The sequence below is a fragment of the Hippopotamus amphibius genome, chromosome 5, assembly GCF_030028045.1.
Source record: "Hippopotamus amphibius kiboko isolate mHipAmp2 chromosome 5, mHipAmp2.hap2, whole genome shotgun sequence".
NCBI lineage: Eukaryota > Metazoa > Chordata > Mammalia > Artiodactyla > Hippopotamidae > Hippopotamus > Hippopotamus amphibius.
In genome coordinates, this window is record NC_080190.1 from 27,006,016 (window position 1) to 27,021,324 (window position 15,309).

The following is a 15,309-nucleotide window of genomic DNA, read 5'->3' on the forward strand; positions in this document are numbered from 1 at the left end:
CAGGCTGTGTGACCTCGGACAAGACACCCTGCCTCTCTGGGGCCTGTCCCGGAATGTGGTGGTGGTGACGGTGGTAGTTCTCTGCTCGTTAGGAGCCCAGGACGAGGAAGGGGCTTGACGTGTTGGTTTCTCCAGTACGCTGTCCCCTCCCCTCCCCACAGAGTCACACCTGCTGCCCCGAGGGCTCTCCCGCCCTCCCCCGCTCCCTCCCCACTTTCTCTCACACAGGTCCTCCTGCCTCACAGAACCTGGCCTAGCACCCTGACTGGGTAAAATACAAGCAAGAAATAGGACCTGGGTTTCTGTCTGTCGCTACCTCATCGGGATGGGAGGTAGAGACTGCAGAGCCTTGTGAAGTCTGCAGGGCGTAATGGGGATGGTGTGACTTATCATACAGGCTAAGTGATCGACACGAAATTCATCTGCAGGTCCCACGGGTCCATGGGAAGTCCCAGGGGCAGCCTGAACTGCCTCTCCCACGGCAACCCCTGGCTGCTGGGCGAGCAGCAGCGCCCGGTGCTTCTCTCACAGTGCTCCTGGGAGTCTCCGGAGGATTCCCAGGCGGGCCAGCCAGCAGGGACAGGGAGAAGACGTGGGGGTTGCAGTCATGGGGACACGTTCATGTTCTCTATTTTTAAATTTTTCATAATGGTGTGTTTAATCAGAAAAAGAAGTTGGAGATATTTCCATTTTCTAAAACTTATTTGAGAACACGGGTAGTCAGGCAGCGCAGCTCCACAGTCCAGGCAGGCTCTGTGGAGACCAGAGGGCATTGCTGAGCCTCCGGGCTGGGCAGGATTCATAAGCACACTTACCTCTCGTGCTTCAGAGAGCTAGGGGTGGGGGTGGCACTCACGACCAGGAGGACCCAAGGTCTGAGGAAGTGCCCATGGCATCACTGGGAGTCCCAGACACCCACGAGTCTAGGCTGGATGGAGCAGGGGTCAGTGGGGTCAAGGCCACCCCAGTCCCCGAGGTTGCTCAAAGGCAGCGCGGGACTGGGAGTGAGGGAACCAGAGGGATGAAGGTTGAGGAAGAGCCTGAGCCTCAGCACCCTCAGCCCAGGCTCCACCAGAGGCTAGAGGCTAAAAGCAAAGTTCCTCTGGCTCTTATTTCCATTGAAAGCAAGAATGTTTCAAGGAGGCAAAAACCGTGAAAACAAAGTATATTATTACAAACACAGCAAAGGGTATGGGAGAGCCACAGAGAAGCAGTTTATTTAAGACAGAAGCAAGGCAGAAATACACACCCAGAGAGAAAGGGTGTGGGCACCCTCTCTAATGAGGAGGAGCACAGTAAAGAGGTGATTTAAATCCCCTATAAAAGACAGTCCTTCAGGGTCTTTGTTTACTTTTGGCCAATTATCTTGTTTCTTTTTTCACACCAGACCAGTCCTAGACCCTCCCCAGGATGCGTGGGCAACTTTTTGCTAAGATGGGTCCCACCGCAGAGGCCTGTGGGGGTATGTCCACACATTATGGGGTGGCGCCCCTCCTTTTTCGACCCCCAAGGAACATTTTTGCGCACATGCCGACAGGGAAGTTTTCGTTGACCTCAGGAGTGGTCATCTTATCTCTTTACCAGAGCTCAGCTTCTGCCACTAGCTTTGTCCTTGGAGTGTCTGGGTGAAAACAAAGCTTCAATTTTACTCCGCTTGGCAAGTATCAGCTGTCTGGCCCAGGGGCCCATCTATCACCTACCTCATCAGGACCAGGGGCCAGTAAGACAGGGATGCTACGGAGTGGTCTGCAGGCGAGGAGGAGGGAAAGTCAGACAGACAGGAAGAGGCGGCAGCACAGAGAGAGGGACAGAGAGAGAGACACACACAGAAAGACTCAGAAACACACACTGCGGGACACAGAGAGTCACACATACAGAGAAAGGCTCCGTTAGAGACGGAGGGAGGGACAGAATGAGAGAGAGACCCAGGGAGAGAGACAGAGAGAGACAAAAGCAGGACCTACATTGCATTTGCTTCCTAGGAGCAGACAGGGAGGCAGGTATAGGTCAAGGAGTGGGCAGAGAGGACAGAGCTAGAGATGGAAAAAGGGGGTCTGAGTGTCAGCGTCACAGAAAACAAGCATCTGCTGCCACTGCGGCGTGCTGGGCACCCTGCTGGAGGCTGCAGGGATGGGCAGGTCCCGGTCCCGGTCCCGTCCTAGCTGGCAGATCCGCTCCCACTCGGGAGAGAGGAGCAGCAAGCAGGGCGGCCTTTCCCAGAGCCAGATGGGAGGAGAGGCTCCCACGGAGCTGAGGTCACCAGGACGGCTTGGTGAAAGGGCTCCATCTGAGTTGCCTCTTGAAGAGCAGGTGGGAGGAAGGGGCACAGGTTCTCCAGCAGAGAGGACGCATCAGCAGAGATGGGAGGACACATTTCGGTACAGTTAGGAGGGCCTTGAACGCTATGCTAAGGAAGCTGAGGGGGCGCCGTTCACACGTGAGCAGAGGCGTGAGGCAGTGGGAGCTGTGCTTCAGGGAGACCTGGGCCAGTCAGTGGCCCGACCTGAAAGGCAGCAGAATAAAGTGGAGGAAAGGATTGCAGGCACCCACTAAGTCCCCCACGCCCTCCCCCAACACCCCCTGTCTGACACTACATTCAAGCAACCCCAAACTGCCTACCCACACCTGGCTACTTCTCACCTCCATGCCCTTGCCTAGATGGTACCCTCTGTCTGGAAGACCTTCCCTTCCACAACCCTGGCAAACACTGAAACATAGTTTAAATTCTCAAGAGACTTCTCTTCTGGGAAGGCTTCAGGCAGGGTAAGGCACCCCTCATAGTTCCTTCCAGCATGAAAGCCAACGTGAAAGCTCCCTGGGCTCAGCTGAGTCAAGTCATGTTTTTAACCAAGACCAGAAAATGTAATTGGCTTCATCAGCACCATGGCCTTACCACACCTGGAATTTGCCTGAAGCCCCACCAGCTGTCAGGCATCCGTATCCAAACCCTAAAGAGAGGAGGGAACGGGCTAGGGAGGGATGGAGGGACAGGGTGGGGCCCATTTGCCTAGAGGTGCTTTGGGCTGGCTGCTCACAGAGCAGTGACTCATACCCCCAGAGAGGAGGGGAGTGGCAGTGAGGGGCTATCAGGCTGGCCAGGGGAGCCTTCGTGGAGAGAGCCGGCCTCTGCCTTACATCCTTGGCTGGACACCACCTCCTCCTTGTCCCCTCAAGCCCTTGGAAGAGAAGAACCTCTCGCAGCCCTGGGCTCACCCCCAGCGGGGCTGGCTTTGCACAGGAAGGCGACTGAAGCCTCCCTGCCCCTGACCCACGGCTGCCCTCGACCCAGGCCTGGCCATGGATAAATTCCGCATGCTCTTCCAGCACCTCCAGTCCAGCTCCGAGTCAGTGATGAACGGCATCTGCCTGCTGCTGGCCGCGGTCACAATCAAGCTGTACTCCTCCTTCGATTTCAACTGCCCCTGCCTGGCGCACTACAATGCCCTCTACGGCCTGGGCCTGCTGCTCACACCCCCGATCGCCCTTTTCCTCTGCGGCCTCCTGGCCAACCGGCAGTCCGTGGTGATGGTGGAAGAGTGGCGCCGGCCCACAGGGCACCGGAGGAAGGACCCAGGCATCATCAGGTGCGGTCCCACCCCAGCCAGCTCCCCGTGGGTATTGTCCGGGGCTCCCCCAACCGCACAGGCACTGCCAGATGCACCCAAATCCCAGTGACCCCCCGGGATATTGTCAGGACTCCCCCCCCCACCCCCATACGCACCCTACTTTCAGGTGTGCCCCCTACTTTCCCCTAGGAAATGATACCAAGGCATCGTCAGTTCACAGAGACCGATTTGCCAGTTTCCACTCTGGAAACAGATATTTCTGATCCTGTCGTCCATCACCTTTCCGTGCCCAGTGCTAGAGACGCGTGAATGATACAGGATTCCCAAGAATTATCCAGGTCACATCTGTCCTGCTGGCCGTGGATTATAACTCCCCACGTGCGAGAAGGACCACCCCATGACGTGCACAGCCGTATTGCAGGTATGAGAGACATGATTGGCTTGAAGGCTGCATCCCCTCTCCTGCAAGCTCTCCGAAGGCAAGGACCTCATCTGCTGTATCACTGTGTCCTCAGAGCCTCATACCCGGTCAGTGTCCTGTATCAAGAAAAGCTGATGGGGAATTCCCTGGCGGTGCAGTGGTTAGGACTCAGCGCTTTCACTCTTTCACTGCCCCGTGTCCCGGGTTCAATCCCTGGTCAGGGAACTAAGATCCCACAAGCCATGCAGCACGGCCAAAAAAACAAAACGAAAAGAAAAGAATGCTGATGGAGTTTAGCAACTCAATGCTCCCTCACCAACAGCGAGCCAAGCTCTGTGCCAAGTGCCGCATGTGCACAGCCTCCGAATTCTCACCTCAGCCCTGTGTCCGCTCCTGTCTTGGACCCATTTTTAAGGATGGGGGACCTGAGGCACAGAGAGGATAAGCCACTAGGCTGAGCCCTCACAGCGAGGAAGAGGCTCAAACTCAAACACAGCCCAAGCCAGAACCGCTGCCCTGAGTGTTTTAGACAAAATACCTAAGTGCTCAATATCCATGGGCCGCGGCAGGAGGGGCTTGTGGGTTTTAGCTCACTCACGATCTCCTCCTCGCCCCCGCTCCTAGATGAGGACGGCGGAGGTGTTCTCAAGGGTATGTAATGTAACTTCATAACAAGTGCTGGGTTCCGCCTTCTAACCACGTTGCCCCCGTAGAAAATGCTGGAGCCACCCCTGCCTACAACATATTTATAATTCACCACCGGGTAGGCCATGCGCGTGCACATCCTGCCAGCACACACCATCTTAGGTTTCGTATACGACCCAAGTTAAAAAACATCTGCATTCTGTGCACAAACGGCCTCTGTTCCAGGCTCCCCAGGGGTTCCAGGCGCCCTGTGATTCAGCCACGCTGGGAGGCTCACATGCACTAAGTGTGCCCTTCACCTTTTCCTATGGGGTCGAATGGGTACAGCTCTGCTGGGCTCCTGTCCTGTGACCCAATTCAGGCCATGAGATGGGCGACGTAGGTCCAGAGAGGCGCCTGGGGACGGTCAGAGGGTGGGCTCCCCAGACACTGTGGGGAGGTGTGTCAGGTCCTGTCTCTGGGAGGGTTATTCCTCAGGACCCTCTTAGTTTAGGGTCCCCCCAAAAGCAGGCTCTGGGTAGAATGAGATATAAGTAGGCAACTGGGGCTCAGTCCTTCTGGGGACCCGCTGAGAAAGTGGGTAGAACACACCTCAGAATCATCCCACAGAGGGTTCCGGAAGCTGGGGTTTTTATCCACCAGGCCCTACCTGCTTGGATTGAAGGTGGATTTGGGGACATGAACCCTCCAGCGCTTCCATCTTGTGCCTCTGGGAGCAAAGATTCCCCTGAAGCCTCAGGTAGAGCCACGCAGGTGGTTGAGGTGAGGCCAAGCTCTAGACGCTTCTGGCCTGGGCAGGCACCAACAGAGTCTGCTACGAAGCCCAGAGCAGAAAGAACGCCAGCTCCCAGTGTTCCAGTCCTGGGACTCCCGGGACCCTCCGTCCTGCTTCTTCTCTGCCCTCTGCTGCTCAGACTTCTGCAGTGGGAGCTGCAGCCCTTTCTTTGGTGTAACCACACCTGGGATTTCCCACCCTCCTAGGAAGTCTGTCCTTGCATCTCCCCTGTAGCCTTTCGGCTGCAGCTCAATTCCGGCTGCCCTCTGTGCCCCCTTCCTTCCTCTGTTCCCAGGTATATGTGCTCCTCTGTGCTGCAGAGAGCACTGGCCGCCCCGCTTGTCTGGATCGTGCTGGCTCTCCTCGATGGGAAGTGCTTTGTGTGTGCCTTCAGCAGCTCCGTGGACCCCGAGAAGTTTCTAGACTTTGCCAACATGACCCCCAGCCAGGTGCAGCTCTTTCTGGCCAAGGTGCCCTGCAAGGAAGATGAGCTGGTGAGGGACAGCCCCGCTCGGAAGGCAGTGTCTCGCTACCTGCGGTGCCTCTCACAGGTGACTCAGGCAGTCCTCTCCTAGCCCTGGGAAATGTCCTGCATTGCTTCCAAGGGGAATGGGGTGAGGAGGTACAAGTGGTTTCCTGAGGCCCCTCCCAATGCTGGAGACACAACCATGGAGCATGTGGTCCCTGGGGCGGGGGGATGGGGATGGGGCGGGACCTACACACAAGACAGTGTTGGGCCTTAGGAAGTAGGGACTTTGCCATCAACGTTGACTCACCCCAGGGTGGAGACCAGGTGCCCATACCCTCTGGGAGTCCACTAGTCTCATTCCCAAGCTGATTGTCAGGAAAACACTGAAGACAGCGTGCTCTGCCCTGCCCCCACCCCATACACACATTCTGCTCACCCCTCAGAAATAGAATACTAATTACCATTTATTAAGCACATATGTGTCAGGCACTGTGTTGAGCATTTCATATGCATCACTTCATTTACTTTTTTTTTCCAGATATACACACTATTTTGCATCACTTCATTTAACTCTCAAAACAGTCCTATGAGGTGGATGCAATCATGAGCATCCCATTTTGCAGGGGAGGAAACTGAGGCTCTGAGAGTTTAGTTCACAAGGCCAAAGTCGTACAGTTTGTAAGAGGTCGGGCAGGGATCTGAAGTGCCATTCCCCCAAACCCTCTCACCCACCTCCCTACAATGCAGGTCCTCCCCAAATGCCCGGCTCCCCACGGGGCACAGAATCCATTATCCTGGGGACAAACCCCAGTCCAGGCTCCAGATTCCACCCCCGCCACTCCCAGAGCCCAGCCTGGGCTGCGTGCCCCCAAAAGTGTTTACACGAAGCCTCCACTTGCGGAGCATCACTGCAGCTACAACCCAGCACTTTGGGGCGCTGGGACAGGTTTGTGGCAGATACAGGACTGGGGAGTGGCAGAGAGAGGACCAGGGCTCAGGACACACTTGGTTCTGCTTCAGACTATGACCTTGGCCATGTCCCTTCCCCCTCTGAGCCTCAGTTTCTCCTGCAAAGTAAATGGAGGTTTGGTCTCCTCCCCTTGAAGGCCCCTCTGGACGTAAACACTGCAGGCTCTCAGAGCAGGGTTTCAGTCCTGACTCAGCTGTAAATGATCCGTCACATTAAATGCTCCTGCGCGTAAAATGCACACGTATGTTAAATTGGGAGTGGGGGAAGGGGAAGACCTTGTGAGAGGCCAAACGAGAGAGCCTTGTCAATCATACCTACAAACGGTAAGGATGCAAATATGCCTCTGTGGTTCAGAGGAGTGATTTCTCTGCTCCAGGTCCACACAGTTGCTTTGGTCTTAAGCGATGTCTTGATGCCTTTGTCTGGGCAGAGGGGAGGGCGAGGAGCCGGCCAGGTGGGGGCTCCAGCTTCAAAGAACTACTTCCAGCTTCTCCTCACTCTTGGCCTGGAACCCTGTTCCTTGTTCACGTCCCATAAACTGTTATCATCCTTCAGGTCTCAGCCTCAACCTCGCTGTCCTCTGAGCCCTCAAATTCAGGCTGGGTGTCCCTCCTCTGCATTCCCACGACCCCGGATCCATCCCTCAATACAGCACTTAGCCAGTGATCACCTATTTCACTGTACCTTCCACTCAAGTGCGAGCTCTATGAGAGCAAAGACTGAGTACGCAGTGTCTCCCCCAAAATATAGGATGGCTGGATGCATAGATGGGATAGATACAAATACATAAGCGCCGTTGAGTAAAGAACCGGATAAAAAGGTGAAAGGATGGGGGGTGGGTGGAAGGATGAATGGATGCGAGGGCAAGGGAGGCGAAACTTCACCTCCACCCACGCTAGGTTTTCTGCTGAGACTAACAAAAAGATTAACAGGAGGAAAACAAACAGTTTGTTATTGTGTGCAGTGCTCATTATGCAGGAGCAGCCTAAAACAAAGAAAAAGTAACTCGTGGCTAAGACTCCGCGCTCCTAATGCAGGGGGCTGGGGTTCGATCCCTGGTCAGGGAACTAGACCAGGTAAGAGTTCGCGTGCCGCCGCACTTACGCTCGCGCTCCCCACTCTCCAGGCCATCGGCTGGAGTATCACCCTGCTGCTGATCGTCGTGGCCTTCCTGGCCCGCTGCTTGAGGCCCTGCTTTGACCAGACAGTCTTCCTGCAGCGCAGGTACTGGAGCAACTACGTGGACCTGGAGCAGAAGCTCTTCGACGAGACGTGTTGTGAGCACGCGCGGGACTTCGCGCACCGCTGCGTGCTGCACTTCTTCGCCAGCATGCAGAGCGAGATGCGGGCGCGGGGGCTGCGCCTGGACTCCGTGGGCAGGGTTCCGCAGACCCCTGAGATGCCCGAGCCCCACGAGGGCCTGGACTGCGGAAGCCCGAAGGCCCACCTGCGAGCAGTCTCCAGTCAGGAGCAGGTGGACCGGCTCCTGAGCGCCTGGTACTCCAGCAAACCACCACTTGACCTCGTGGCATGCCCTGGGCTCTGGGGGGATGGCCTCAGCCACCGCGCCCCCACAGTGGCCCCGGGCACCAGGCCATCCCAGCACACCGACGTGTAAGGACCCTGGCCGTGTCCCCCCGCGACAAGGGTCTGAGGGCTTTCCAGGCTGTGGGGAGCCCAAGGCAGGAGAGCCTTACCCTTGTTGGCCTCCTTCCCCAAAATAGCCCAGTCTCTGGCCAGTTTCTTGGTGTGGCCCGCTGTGTGCTCTAAAGCTGTGCTTCACAAACTTCAGTGTGCTCACCGCTCACCTGGGCTCTTGTTAAACGCGATTCTGATTCAGTCCATCCGGGACTGGGGCTAAGACTGCACTTCTAACAAGCTCCCAGGTGACACTGATGCTTCCAGTCAGTGGACCAAATTTGAGTAGCAAGAGTCTAAGTAGATCTGCCATGGGTTCTGGGTCCTAAATGTCCAGATTCTAAGTTTGAAATAATAATAATGACAACAGCACATGCTTGTATGGTGCTTACTATGTGCCAGGCATTGCTCCAACTTCTTTCCATATATATAACTCATTTAATCTTTATGACCACCTAATGAAGTAGGATGATTATTAGTCCTATTTTTTGGAGGAGAAAACAGGCATAAAAGGTTACAGTGCCCGAGGTCACCACGTAAGAGCTAGAGTTTGATCCCAGGATGTCGGCTCTAGGGTCTGCTCTGAGTTACTCCATTAGTCTGCCTGCTAGAAGGCGTGTGTGTGTGTGTGTGTGTGTGTGTGTGTGTGTGTGTGTGTTTTCAGTGCTCTGGTTGGGTTTCCTGCAGCCTCCAGCAAGGTTCTCTGAGTGAGCTCAGCAAGCTCTGCTTGTTGAGTTCCTCTTAAGATACTAATTAGTGCCTCTTACTGACTGCTACAGATGAATAGCTTTATATCTTCCTGGCAAGGGGATTTTTCTGTTTTTGAATGTCAAGGGGGCCGACCCTTCCAGCTCCTATCTTCCCAAGTCCCACTAGTTCTATTCCCAGCTGACTAAGACTGAGCAGTGCTTCAAGATGCAGCTCCTTTGTCAGCCCAGCCTTCTGCGCACTTCCAGCTAGCAGGTGCTTCCTTCCTCACCTCTCCACTTGCCACCCTCCCCACCACCTGCAGCCTGACCTCTGAGCTCAGCCTCTCTTTCTAAGGCTGCCTCATTTGCTAGGCATTCCAGGGGTATCTACCCTCGACAAGAAGCTGGCAGCCTGGTAAGGATTTTCCCAGGGATACGGTATATGGACTAGATCTGCATATCAGGGTGCAAATTAGGTGTCTAGGCAGCCCTAGACATCTCTACACTGAACAAGCACCCCAGGTGATTCTGCAAGTTCCAGTGTTTAAGAACCTCTGGGCCAAGTGTGGATGTGGTGTCTGAAGACCCTTGAAACACTGGGGTTAAATCTTGCTGGAAGAACTGCCACTCAGTCTCTGGCAGCCCAAACAGGAAGGGTTGGGGAAGATCTAGCCTGTAGGCTCCTCTGGGTCTCTGGCCCTCCCTGATGACTCACTCACCACACACACACACACACACACTCACACACACACACACACACACACACCCTACTATTGTTTGCTTCAGCACAGTGGTGCTTGGTGGCCACAGACATGCACAGACCTGGGTTCACCCCATGCTTTTCTGGTCCTCGTGTCATGGGGTCAGTACAGGGGCCCCTGGATCCCCCCTGAAGCCCAGCGCCCTCTATATCAGGCAATCTCTGCTCTCCTAGGTGCTTGCCAAGGGACCCTGTAGGACCGGACAATCCCTGCAGCTCAGCATTTCCCCTCCTACCCTGCTGTGGTCAGGCCATGCAAATATCTGAAATGGTACTAGGATGGGGCAAGATTTAGGCAAAGCGTTAGCAGGGATTGGGGGGGCAGGGGAAGGGAGGAGGGTAACCTTGGACATGGCCCAGTCTGCAGCGGTGAGCTCCTAGTCCAGGGAAAGGAGGCTCAGGGCCCCTACCTTGGGTTGCAAGGAAGCAGCATCTGGACCAGTAAAAAGCCACTGGCTGCAATCAATACTCTTGCCTTCTTATACTGAGCACTTCTAGGTGCCTACTGCATAGAAGGCACTGTGCCAGGGAGTAGGGAAGAGGGAATACACAGATAATAGGCCCTGCCCTCAAGGAGATCACTGCCTACTAGAGGGACAGAGATGGGTATAGACATCATTATAATCCAAAGCAAAAGCTGTGATATGATAGAGGCAAGCCAGGTGTCACAGAGATTCACCATGGCGAATAATGGCTCCAGCTGGAGGATCCAGGAAGCCTTCATTGGAATGGGCCTTAACGGATGGGGAGGGTTTTGACAAGTGGAGTGAGAGATGGGGGTGGGGAGCAGAGCACCTAAAAGGAGGAAACAGAAAGAACAAAGGCAAAGGGTTGGGAAAGGGGCAGTGTATGGTTCATAGATTCACTCCACAAACATTGATGGAATGCCTAGAGTGCCAGAGAGCAGGACAGACATCATCCTTAGTGGAGCTTCCAGTCTGAAGGAGAGATAAGACATGAGCTGGTGAACAATCAACCAAATGCAGGGTGTGCAGTTCAGCCTGGCAAAAGTGAAGGACTTGGCCAGAGGGCTGAGGAGCCTACTCCAGATGAGTGCCACCAAGAGATGCCCCCTGAGCCTTGCATCCAGTGACACGCCCTTGGATCCTTAGCCTTCGACAGTCCTCAGATTCGTCCTTACCCTCTTTAGTCCCCAAATGACATGGTTTCAAACCCCAAACCTCTTTGGCATCATCCCTTCACACCACCATTTATTCATATCCTGTGAGAGAGAGACATGCCTGGCACAGTGCCAGCCACCCCGCCCCCCGGGGTGGAGGGACACAGGTGGGAGGCTGCCGCCTGCTCCGCTCCCAGGAGAGCAGCCCTCATGGGTGCCCAAGCCCATTCCCCAAGCCTCTTCCAACTCTGGGAAGATAGTCCTCCAGACCACACCCTATACAGAGGGCCTCTCTTCTGGGAGACACAGTGACCAGCTGGGCAAGGCAGAAATGTACTTGCAAGAGTGGCTTTGGCTGTGCGAGTCCCCCGTCTCATACAGCCTGGGCAGCTGCGGTTCCGCATCACAAGGGGAAGATGGTTGCAGCCTTGAGAGTTTTCCTCGGGACTTTGAGTTTATCCTGCAGGCACGTGCTGGCGGGCAACGTTAGGAGGAGGCATGATGCTTGGGATTCATCCACATGGCAGTGATGCCTGAAGCTGCAGGTATGGTAGGGCCAGCAACAGAGAGAGGCTGAGTGAGAGGAGGAAGGACCGAGACCTTTAGAGTTTTAGAGGAGAAAAAGGAGGCAGCACATAGGAGAAAGGGAAGCAATCGCAAAGGCAAAGTGTCCAGAAGAATGCCTGGGAGGAAACAATTTCAAGATGGGGGAAAGATGAGCCATAAATCCAGAGATTCAGAGGAACCCAGGAGGCGGGGGACTGGGAGAAAATCATAGGTTGTTGGTAACTGTCCAGGACAGCGAACTGCTCACCCAGGGAGGTGGTCCCGGGAAAGCAGATGAGTGGGTTTCTGTAGCAGTCACATAAATCCCTGGGCGCCTGCCCCACCCGGCATTATAAAGAAAGAGTGGAAGGTTTGGAGCCTGCCCCAATTTAGGATATTAAGATAGAAGAGGGCACCAGGACCCAAAGACGATGATGGGACTAGAGGAGTCTCCACTTCTCTGCTGAGAGCCCGCCTCTGCCCAACTCTTTGAGGCCAAGTGAAATGAGTTCTCCTTGCTGCTTGATCAGCTGTCATGGGGGAGGGCAGAGGGGCTATGGGAAGGCGAGAGCGGCCCTGAGGGTCTAGAGAAGAGCAGTGGGAGATGGCCTGGGATGGCCAATGGTAGCAGAGTGGAGGTAACATTGGTCAGCGGTGGCTGTTGCCATGGCAGTGAGCTTTGAATACACCAGCCCTTCCTGCCCACTCACCCTGCACATAAAGGAGGAACTGCTCTTCAGCCCTCCCCACTCTGCTCACAGAAACTAACACTGAAGTCAAGCCCAGAGCCAGAGTGGTGCAGACTGTAATATCCTATTTGTGTCTGAATTCCTGCTTCCTCACAAGTTTATCTTGGTCCAAGGCTCACTTCTCTCCTTTATTCACTTACTCATGTATTTTTTCATTCCGCATGTATTAACTGAGCATCTACGAAACCAGGCACACCATGCTGAGCCCTCGGAACATAGCACTGAAACGAAACAGATGTGGGCCTTCAGTCTTTACGGTCTAATGGGGACCCCGGACATTAAACAAACACACCCTCCAAAACAAGTGATTAACTGAAATCAGTGCTGTGAAGAGGAAGTACATGGGTGGGGTGGGGAGCATGAAAGCCTGTATCAGCAGGACTCAACTAAGCTGAGGGTTCAGGAACTTCTCTCAAGGAGAGCCATTACGGGCTTCCCTGGTGGCACAGTGGTTAAGAATCTGCCTGCCAAGGCAGGGGACACGGGTTCAATCCCTGGACCGGGAAGATCCCACATGCTGCAAAGCAGCTAAGCCTGTGCGCCACAACTACTGATCCCGTGCTCTGCAGTGAGAGAAGCCACCACAATGAGAAGCCTGCGCACCACAATGAAGAGTAGCCCCCACTCACCGCAACTAGAGAAAGCCCGTGCACAGCAGCAAAGACCCAATGCAACCAATAAAAAATAAATTTATTAAAAAAAAATGAAGGGCCATTAATCGGTCCCGTGGTTAAGACTCCACGCTTTCACTGCAGGGGTCTTGAGTTCAGTCCCTAGTCAGGGAACGAAGATCCCACATGCTGTGTGGTGTGACCAAAAAAATTTTTTTTAATTAGAAAAGGGGAGGGGTGGCATTAAGCTGAGAAAGTAAAGATGAACTGGAATTTCTCAGATGGAGAGTAGATGGAGAAGCATTCTAGGAATGTGCAAAGCATGTGCAAAAGTCCTGAGATGGGAAGGGGCTGATCCTGTTTGAGGAACTGAAAGCAGGCACGTGAGCTGGAAAGTAGACATTGGGAGGAGAGTGGCCTGGGGGCCAGCTCTCATACAGCCATACGGGCCCTGTTAAGGACTTTCAGACTTCAGCCGTTGAAGGGAATTAAGTATACACTAATTTAATCAGATGTTAAAAGATCACACTGTCCACAGCCTGGGATTAGTTTGGCAGGGGCCGGGTATGAACTGTAGAAGGTGGGAAGAGTTGACAGAGCCTGGGCTAGAGTGGAGATGGAGAGAAGCAGGTTAGAGGTATTTGGGAGGTGGGATGGACTCTGGGTGCTCTTGTTTTTTGGATATGTCCCTATGTTCATTGCAACATTATCTACAATAGCCAAGATACGGATGCATCCTAAGTGCCCATCAACAGATGAATGGATAAAGAAGATGTGATATGTATATATATACACGTACATATATTCCATTTATATATAATGGAATATTAGTAATAAAAAAGAATGAAATTTTGCCGTTTGTGGCAACATGGATAGACCTAGAGAGTATTATGCTAAGTGAAATGTCAGATAAAGACAGAGTACGATTTCATTTATATGTGGAATCTAAAAAACAAATGAACAAACATAACCAACAGAAACAGTCATAGACACAGAAAACAAGTAGGTGGGTGCCAAAAGGGAGAGGGCTTGGGGAAGGAGAGAGAGAGGTGAGGGAGATTAAGAGGTACAAGCTTTTAATCACAAAATAAGTGAATTACAGGTATGAAATGTACAGTGTGGGGAATAGTCAGTAATTGTGTCATATCTTTGTATGGTGACATGGAAACAACTTATCATGGTGACTGTTTTGAAATGTATAGAAATATCCAATCACTGTGCGGTGTACTAGGAACTAAGGTAGTGTTGTAGGTCAGTTATACTTCAAAAACAAACAAAAGAATGGGCGGGGTTCAGAGGCACCTGTTACACTGGTGTCCAGGGTCCGAGAGACAGGGATGAAAAACAGCAGGAACAATAGCAAGAGGTGAGGGGTCCTGTGCCAGCACTCAATCACGTGGCCCCAACCTACATGGAACAGGGGCTGGGAATTGTAAGGAAGCACATGAAATATTTGGTGAGCACTGCCATTTTTTTTTGCCACAGTATACAACCTCCAATACAGTCTGGCTGCGGCAAAAGAGAAAGCACTGTATCCTTCCTAAAGCCCTCACACCTCTGATAATGCAGCCTGACAGCACTTGAGCTGCCCCAGCAGCCCCATGTGGCTGATGGGTCCTGCCTCCGGCACCACCCTGTTCTCTGGGTGCTCCCACAGTTCCTGGATGAGGGCAGCGCCCACGTGAGCACCACACACTCCTGCTGTCCGACGCAAATTAGGCATTTTCATAAAGGTACAGCATCCGCTCTCCAGAGGCCCCCTTTGCATGCTGCTTTTCGTGACACTGAACTCTTCCAAAGTGGAGGGGACTCGCCAGCACCGGAGTGGGTGCCCGGACAACACTCCTGAGGACAAGGATGCGAAGGAGGGGGTGCACACCCCACAGCAGTGGCTATGGTTGGGCTTGCCCCCAACACATCGAAAAGTTTGAGCAGGCTTGTGATATCCTGCTTTCCATTTACACCCAGTCGTGCTCTAGGATTTCCAGGGGAGAGGCGGAGAAGACAAAGCACTGCTAAGTGCGCTACCAAACACCCCTACCACAGTGGGCAGAATAATGGGCCCCCAGGGTCCATCAAGGGCCCCCAATCTCTGGAACCTGTGAGGGTGTTACCTGCAAAAGGGACTTTGCAGATATGATTCTGTTAAAAAGCTTGAGTTGGGGAGACGATCCTGGATTAGCCAGGTGGGGGGTTCCTAATGTTCTTCACATCCGGTTGCATCATGACATTGGTAACCTTGGTACATGACACTGGGGCAAACTGAGGCGATTTGTAGACACCTATAGAGAGTCTGTTGGAAAAACAAGCAGTTACTTCTCCTTGATTTTATATAATTATGAGACTGAGA

General features: G+C 53.6%; 1 protein-coding gene across 1 annotated transcript; it reads left to right on the forward strand.

The window, feature by feature from the left end:
- Positions 1 to 3,297: 3,297 nt before the first annotated feature.
- Positions 3,298 to 8,464, forward strand: CALHM3 (calcium homeostasis modulator 3). The gene is made up of 3 exons (XM_057737588.1): positions 3,298 to 3,584; positions 5,703 to 5,958; positions 7,973 to 8,464. The coding sequence occupies exons 1-3, from the start codon at positions 3,298 to 3,300 to the stop codon at positions 8,462 to 8,464; spliced, it is 1,035 nt and encodes a 344-aa protein (XP_057593571.1).
- The last annotated feature ends 6,845 nt before the right edge of the window (positions 8,465 to 15,309 follow it).